This window comes from Camelina sativa, chromosome 19 (genome assembly GCF_000633955.1).
Source record: "Camelina sativa cultivar DH55 chromosome 19, Cs, whole genome shotgun sequence".
In the NCBI taxonomy this organism is placed as follows: domain Eukaryota; kingdom Viridiplantae; phylum Streptophyta; class Magnoliopsida; order Brassicales; family Brassicaceae; genus Camelina; species Camelina sativa.
The window spans coordinates 11029926-11038010 of record NC_025703.1 but is presented as its reverse complement, the minus strand read 5'-3'; the positions used below and the strand labels follow the sequence as shown (position 1 = coordinate 11038010).

At 34.3% G+C, this 8085-nt stretch overlaps 2 protein-coding genes across 2 annotated transcripts; both read right to left on the bottom strand.

The window, feature by feature from the left end:
* LOC104765975 (extensin-like) lies at positions 547-1166 on the bottom strand. The gene has a single exon (XM_010489771.1). It carries the CDS (start codon positions 1150-1152, stop codon positions 685-687), a length of 468 nt encoding a protein of 155 aa, XP_010488073.1. The 5' UTR covers positions 1153-1166; the 3' UTR covers positions 547-684.
* On the bottom strand, positions 1747-4811 carry LOC104765974 (AP2-like ethylene-responsive transcription factor PLT1). The gene is made up of 9 exons (XM_010489770.2): positions 4447-4811; positions 3922-4354; positions 3748-3830; positions 3619-3627; positions 3426-3514; positions 3267-3340; positions 3121-3171; positions 2931-3007; positions 1747-2737 (listed from the first exon to the last, which is right to left on the bottom strand). Exons 1-9 carry the CDS (start codon positions 4562-4564, stop codon positions 1956-1958), a joined length of 1716 nt encoding a protein of 571 aa, XP_010488072.1. The 5' UTR covers positions 4565-4811; the 3' UTR covers positions 1747-1955.

Genomic DNA, 8085 nt, shown 5'->3' with positions numbered 1-8085 from the left:
TTTTTTTTTTTTTTTTTTTTGAAGGAATTAGTTGTACTTTTGACATTTTGACATGAATTTAAAATATGATGAGCTCAATATTTCTCAATGGAATAAAACTATTCTTCAAATTTTTTAGTTAAATTTAAATAGGAGTAGAAGACAAAAATCATATTCAAAACATACATATCCTAAACACACAATTTGACCAAAAATATATCAGCTGATTAAAACCACATTTATTGCTAAACAGACTGACAATTAACTTGCTAGTGCGATATTGAGCTTACTGAGTTACTCAGTTGAGGGGCTGGTTTGTGAAAAGCAATACGATCATTAATGTATTTAATTATCATCTTCTACAAAATGTTAAAATATCTCAAACCAAAAGTTACGATGAAACAACATAGAATATATAAACAATTCTGGTTTATATAGTTTACTCGTTAATATACAAGTTGAAACTTATGTTTCTTAGATCTCCATGCGTAATTATATTTAGTCGAGATCAAATTCTCACAACATGAAAAGAATCAATGCAATACAACAAAAGGATACTTTAAACAAACCGTTAATGCATAACTCAACTCACATTACGAAAGAGCAAAAACAACATTCGTGATTGAAATATAAAGAGAAGAAACATCGGGTTAATTTAGAGACATCAAAGATATCACATCACTAATGCACTATGTCTTTGACGCTTCATATCAACCACCACCATGGTCTAGCGGGCGGAGGTGGATACACTTTTCCATATCTTGAGGGTGGTGGTGGTGGAGATTTCCTGTAATAGTAGGCTTGGTAAGCTTGAGGAGGAGGAAGATCAATCGGAGGAGGGTAGATCGGAGTAGGGGGAAGAGGAAGATCCACAGGTGGAAAATAAACCGGAGTAGGAGGAGGAGGAAGATCAGCTGGAGGAGGAGGAAGATCCGCTGGAGGAGAATAGACTGGAGTAGGAGGAAGGGGAAGATCAGCCGGAGGAGAATAGACTGGCGTAGGAGGAGGAGGAAGATCAGCCGGAGGAGAATAGACCGGAGATGGAAGAGGGGAATGTTCCGGTTGGTAGTTAGTGTATGTTTGTAGGAGCTTACGGTTGTTATTGGCTTCACCAAGTGTGATTAGGGTGGCCAAGAGAAAAACTATGGTGAAGGAAAGACCTTCGGACACCATCTTTAATGGTTTTGTTCTTTGTACTCAATGACAATGTTAAGTTCCTAGACATAACTATGTATATATATGTAATTATTCCATTGGAAGCTCTTTTGATTAGAGAGTTAATTAGAGGATTCCCACTAACTTTTAACGTTTTATTCTAATGTAGTTCTTAAGTATATGTTGAGCGGCCTTTTGCTGTTTTTATTTGCATTTTAAATGCCTCTTCTTTGCCTAGCTAGTTGACGTCTCCCCTTTAGATGATAGTGAGCTTTCTTAAGAAGTGGTATTAAAATATCAAGAGAAAGGTTTGTTCTTTTGGGTTTTATACAAGTTTAATTTTATATTATGTGATATATATAATAGGTTGGTTTGGTTAATGCTTTCCAAACAACTTTAACAAACTATTNTAAAAAAAAAAAAAAAAAAAAAAATTAACAAACTATCTTTGACTTTGTTTGTCGGCTCGCTTTGGTATACATGTAGATAATAATAAAATAAGAAATAGAGAAAATATCTTTATAAACGAATTACAAGTTTGGAAATTAGTCAAAAGGGTTAACTTTAAACAAAATTTGGGTACCCTTAAACTTAACTGAGTACCCATAAAACCCTAACCCTCAAGAACCATTCTGAGAATCATTTACCTTAGCCGTAAAATATTAAAATAGCCTCTTGCGTCACCTAAATTCTTCTACCAAAAGTCCCTTCTAAATTGATCCTATTACTTCCAAGAGAAGAAGCCAAAAAAAAAATGAAAGTACTGATTAAATAGTTACTACTAAGACCCTTTCCTTGTGCCACAAGAAAGAGATCCTTGTTTACTCATTCCACATTGAGAAAACACCACCAGGATTTGACCCCTGAACAGACTCACCGGTCCAACCACTATACCCTCCGGTTCCATCACTGGAAGGCATATCGTAATCTGTTTTAACGGTTGGAAACTCCTCAGTCGATCCAACGGTCGAGCTCGACCCAATACCTATGCCGTGGTTTCCAAGAAATGCTGCAGTGTTGTAGCTCCCACTAGAGCCTCCATTGTTATTATTGTTGTCAACGATAGAGGTCGAGACAAGGCCGTGAAGCAGAGCCGGATTGCTATGAAGATACGCGTTGTAGAGCTGCTGGGAGTTCTGGCTCGATTGTTGCTGCAAGTAATTATTGGTCTGCTGGTGGAGATGAAGTTGTGTCTGGATATAGCTATGGTGATTAAAAGAGGAGGAATCATGAGCACTGTTGTTGCTGTATTGAGAGATGTCATTGTTCTGAAGAGATAGAAAAGGCTCCAATGGTTGTTGAATGCTTAGAGGGTAAGGTTGAAGCTGAAGCCTTGATGAGCTCGAGCCAGAGCCTGAGCTCGAGCCACCACCGTACTGGAAACTTGAACCAAGGGCTATCATCTCGGCCTCTCGTTTCCTTGAAGATTCAAGAGCTTGAGCTTCTTTGAGTCGCTTAGCTGCACCTCCTCCTATGGGAAGAGTGCTGCTCTCTAGGATGGCTTTGACGTCATACCGGTTGATTTCAAAGTTGGTCACTGCATTAAGTCCTCTAAACTTGATCGCAGCTATATCGTAAGCTTCCGCTGCTTCTTCCTCAGTGCCTAAATAAGATTAACCATATCGCTCATGTAAGTCTTGTAAGATAATGGTTTATATGTAGCGCACTCCATTTTTTAAGGTTTAATTAACTCCACCGTTAGTTAAATTTATTCTGAACCTATAAATAGTTAAAACGACTCCTTGTGGTTTGCGTACCAAACGTAGTACTCAAAAGTCTAAGAACTAAGTACTTACTAAAAGTTCCCAAGTAGAGGTCTTTGTTTCCGGCGACTCGGCCGATCCTCGCTTGCCATCTTCCATGTTGGTGATGCCTATATATAAATGACAAGTAAATTAAAGATGTGTTTTATTTTGGGGGTCAACTTCAAGTATATATTTTTAGTATATGCTTCTTGTAAGAAGTATGGTAATATTTTTAGTTAACCTTGTGACTCCTCGATACATTGAGGCGCCTCTTGAAAATCCGCTACTTTTCCTGTGATTTGACGAACGTATATATAAAGATGTAACTAGATTAGGAAAGTTTTCGATGTATATGAAAAGACCCTACGGAAGAACGCAAAGAAACACCTTCTAATAGCAGCCACGAACTCTTGTCTCGTCATGTGCTTCATTTCCTCTACTTCTTTCTCGTAGTTAGTAATCTGATATATATTATATAATCAAAGATTTGAATCATAGACAACTAATAATCAAGAGATGATTGCAATAAAATATGAACCAACATACAGGGAAATTAGTAGTAGTTGAAGGACCCCAGTACTTAAGTGCAGCTAGATCATATGATCTTGCTGCTTTATCTTCTTTGTCATACCCACCTATACCAAGAATTTGGTTTAATTTAGTTTCTTTTAACGATATAATATAATTAATTATTCCACGAGGATGATAAAGAAAATAAATTCCAATTCGACGTACTCACCCAAGTAAACTGGACGGTTGTTTATATGATTCCCAAGATTTTACGCATCAAGAACAAAGAGTGAAGACAAAACATAGTTAGTCTGAGCCAAATGAAAATTAAAAGACAAAACCTTTATTAATTACTTACCTTGTCTTCCTTTCCTAGACTGGCCTTCCCTTCTACAACTATTATCCCATAGATGAGCCTCATATCGACCGGTCCATCGATGTCTATATATGCACATTTCATCATTACACTTAAATATATATCACAAAATCATTAAAGAATCAAATAAAAAGAGTGATGAGTCACATATCTAACCTTGTGACACCACGATAGATCGAGGTTCGTTGTCCAAAAGTGTCTAATGCACGTCTCGGCGTGGCAGTCTCAGCAACGGCTAGTGCTCCACCGCTAGTGTTTTCCACGGTGGTCTCAGACGGTGAAGCTTTGGCTGCAGCGTTACCAGCGGTGGTGGTCCCCATGGACAAAGTGAGTGACTGTAAATTGTGAGCACTCTCTTGAAGCTCATGATAGCTATTGTTGTTAGGAGTGTTGGAGTCACAAGCTGCTACAACGACGTCGTTTGATTGGACGCTAGGCATCAAGGTATGGAAGTAGTAATCTGAGTCGTTGTAAGCTACTAGGCGGTCGGATTGGTTTTCGTCCGGTTTGCTCACACCAAGAAAATCAGCCACTTTTGGAACCTCTCCTCCTTCACCTCCTCCACCGTGTGGATTGATCATATTCCACTCTACAAAATTACAATTTGTTATTTTTAGTATATAGTTAAACACGAAAAGAAAAGCATATATGTATAGATAAATATATATATAGAGGTATTACCTTGTGTTTGAAACGGGTTGTCCATATGGTCGCTGACCAAGCCAAGATTGTATTCATGAGGAGGCAAAGAAGAGTTGTTTGGTGAAAGAGGAAAGCCAAGCCAGTTGTTAGAATTCATTTTCTTCTTTTCGAGTCAAATACGTTTGGTTTGTGTTCGGGGTAAGCAATCAATCACTACCACTTTGGTATGATCAATATACCAAGCTCTAAGCCAATCAAAGAAGAAAGGAATATTCAATAATCAAGGATTGGGGAAAGAGAATTTAATGATCAAGACTACTTTTCAAAGATTGGGGAATAGTATATATATAGGTAGAAGTATTCTTCAGATTTATATAACCTCTCTTTCTTTTCCTCTCTCTCTCTCTCTCTCTCTCTCTCTCTATGCTCTCTCTCTCTCAAAAGCTACTCTATGATAAGTTTAGGGTTTTTAACAAAGGAGAAGATACTTGTAAGAGATGAACTTTGTGGAAGACCAGAGAAGTTTGGTTGAGAGACCCTTTTAGAATATTATTTGTTGTATAAATAATTATATATGCGCTAATGTACTATACATTACTATTGTTTAGAATTATTATATGAACGAGTTCATTTAAAACCAGCATTGATATTTTTTTTCCTAACACTTTACTATTCTGTCGGATTTAAATATCGGTGAATATACGACGGTATCACTAGTATGGAAAAACTACAATAAGTAAAGGTGCACGATTGACGTAATTATATGCAACGGGTCTGGCACATGACAGTTTTGTATATACATGACTATTTGAAATGTTTTATAAATGCATAAATATATTTGTATACACGCTTGTAAATACCAACACATATAGTATTGAATATACATAATATTTATCCCAAACAATCATAGTATTTAGCATTTGTTATACGTTTTGAACAAGAACCTCCATTCTGTAAAACTTATCTAAATTACCATAATACGAATGTTTAGTTTTGTTATCAGAACGTAATAAACTCTATCAAAATTCTTTACTATACTATGCTGTTTAAAAGTCCTCATACTATAAGACATTTGGAAAACTAGCTATATATTTACTTACATTAATTTATTTCAAAATATACAGAAATCGGTAAAATGTGAATAAATTTGATTAGACAAAATGGGCGGTCTATAGTAAGACAAAACCTAAGATTCCAACCGAAAAAATCCAACCCTTTACGCAAATTAATTTATCACTCACGATTGAACTTACGTATAATGTTTTTAGAAAAAAAAAGAAGATTTTAACTATCTCTCTCTCTCTCGTTTGAGCTTCTCTCTCTAAACCCCACTAGGATTATGGGAACTCACGTCCTCGTTTAATGCGATTCATGACTCCACAAAGCCCAGCATTCCCACACTCTGCAACTCACCTCTACGCCTTAATTACCATTTGACCATTCTACGTAAAGTCTCCCATTCCCAATCTACAGCTCTCTACAGCTCTGTCCTTTACTTAACCACGTATACTTGCGTATCGATCCATATATGCATGTTTAAGCATACGCCTACGTACGTATGGATGTCAATATACATGCATACATTTTACAAAATACAGCAAAAATAGCAACTAGGTTACTCTAAATTTAGAAGCTATAAATTATTGTAGATCCCTGAATTCTCTCTCTTCTGCATGTGTACGTTCATGCAATATTATAAGAGCCAATTCATTAAATATTAAGATCACATATATGGAAACAGATACCAAAACAAAATTGCTTAAAAGATTAACAAGAGAAAAGTATATTCTTTTACTAATTGTTAGTTTAAAATTTTCTGATGGACAAGAGGAAGAATTAAAAAATGTAAAAAAAAAATCGTAAAATTGGTAGGGGAATTTGTTTTGGTCTCCCAAAGTAAAAATCTGTTGACCGCTTAATCGATCTTCGCACCCGTCAAAAGAAAGAGTTTTTATGAGTTAATTAAATTAAACAGCATGTTTAAGTTTAAAAGTTATTATTGCTTATGTCCTTTGCACACTAGGAGATTGTATTGTGCTAGGAGCCAGCCCTCTTTTTTAATCGCATGCCTTGTGTCATCCATTAACATAATTCATTTTATAATACTTATCAAAATATATGTGTTTTAGATGAATATACTAATAGAAGTACATGTGCACCAAACTTGATTTCACATGTGATTTTTTTAGTATGGCACAAAAAAAAAATTATAGTATTCATTGGTATACTAAACATTATGTTTTAGTTGCCAACCAAAAATAATGTTTCAAAATGGTGATCATAGTATAATCGATTTCGATTATGCATCTGTATTAACATGCATGCTTATATATAGGTGCTTTATGTTGTCGCAATATAACCAAAACTGAACATCGTGATCAACTTCATTGTACTATATGCTGGAGTATTAACCGAAACTAAGTTGATTTTTTTTAAAAAAAGACAAATTAGGAAAGAATTCGATCAAGCGATACTGAAACATCTTTTTAAAGAGATTTTTTTAAATTAAATAGTAAATATATACATGTATAAAAAATATTATGGTTACTTCGTATAAATTAAAAAAAAGCTGACACAAATATATCTTTAGTATTAAGTATTAACACATGTCATACGATATTAAAACAACCAATGAATTTATCAATTCAAATACACATTAATTAAAATAATTAATACTACATATATACTATAATCGAGCAGGTGTAGGTCTGCTTCAAGGAAAGTTCTTATTCCACTTTTTAGATTTTGCTAAATCCTTCTCACTTTTTATCATTTTATTAAAATATGACTAAAAACCTATCTGCAATAATTCTACGAACGAGAAAAAGAAAGAAAAATAGAAAATTCAGAAGAAAGCTTCCTTTTATGGCTTCCTTCCAGACTGAACCACTCAGAGTCTCAGTCTGCTGTACGTAGAATCTAAGCGCAGAAGAATAATCAAATGACATATTCTGAACTAGTTTTCTAAGTAAGAAAGAAATATAAGAAAAATCCAGGAATAATCTGTTACCTTTGATGTGACATTTTCCCACTAAATTATTGGTTACCTTAAGNAAAAAAAAAAAAAAAAAAAAAAAAAAAAAAAAAAAAACAACAACAACAAATTGTTAAGTCTGAGTGTCTGACTAAGAAAAAGAAAAGTTTGACTGTACCACAACAATTTTAAGTACACCTAAAAAATATCAACTTCTACAAATGCTAAACCTCACAAATGAGTTGATTAAAAATTTAGATTCTTAATTCCTTAGCCAAATTTTCTACGAAAACCATCACTTTAACATTTTTAATAAATTTACATCTTGTTTGCCTCTAGTGATAGAGGGACTAGGCTTTTCCGAGAAATATCAGGTTATGTTTCCATGGACAAATATTAGTATACAAAACCATCTGAAAATAAATAGTTCTTATTTAAAGTATATTATGAGCAATAAAATATTATTGCTGAAAAGGTCTGGTTTCTTTTTGTTTGCCTTATGTCGGGTTAAAAAATTAGTAATACTACTATTATTTACTCACTTATTCAAATTCAAAAAGATAACGACAAAAATACACATGAGAGACAGATGATGATGAAATTGCCAAAACTAAATTACAAACAAATAAGCAAAACAAAATAAATAAACAAAGAGCTAAATAACGTTAGACTTTCAGTCTTACAAGTGATCAAAGCCTCTATGA

Excerpts from the sequence above, each read along its gene's own strand:
- LOC104765974 (XM_010489770.2), bottom strand. The coding sequence starts at position 4,564 with ATGAATTCTAACAACTGGCTTGGCTTTCCTCTTTCACCAAACAACTCT. Across the intron at positions 3,831-3,921 it reads ATCTATCGTGGTGTCACAAG|ACATCGATGGACCGGTCGAT; the intron begins GTTAGATATGTG and ends GTGCATATATAG. Across the intron at positions 3,008-3,120 it reads ATGTATCGAGGAGTCACAAG|GCATCACCAACATGGAAGAT; the intron begins GTTAACTAAAAA and ends ATTTATATATAG.
- LOC104765975 (XM_010489771.1), bottom strand. The coding sequence starts at position 1,152 with ATGGTGTCCGAAGGTCTTTCCTTCACCATAGTTTTTCTCTTGGCCACC.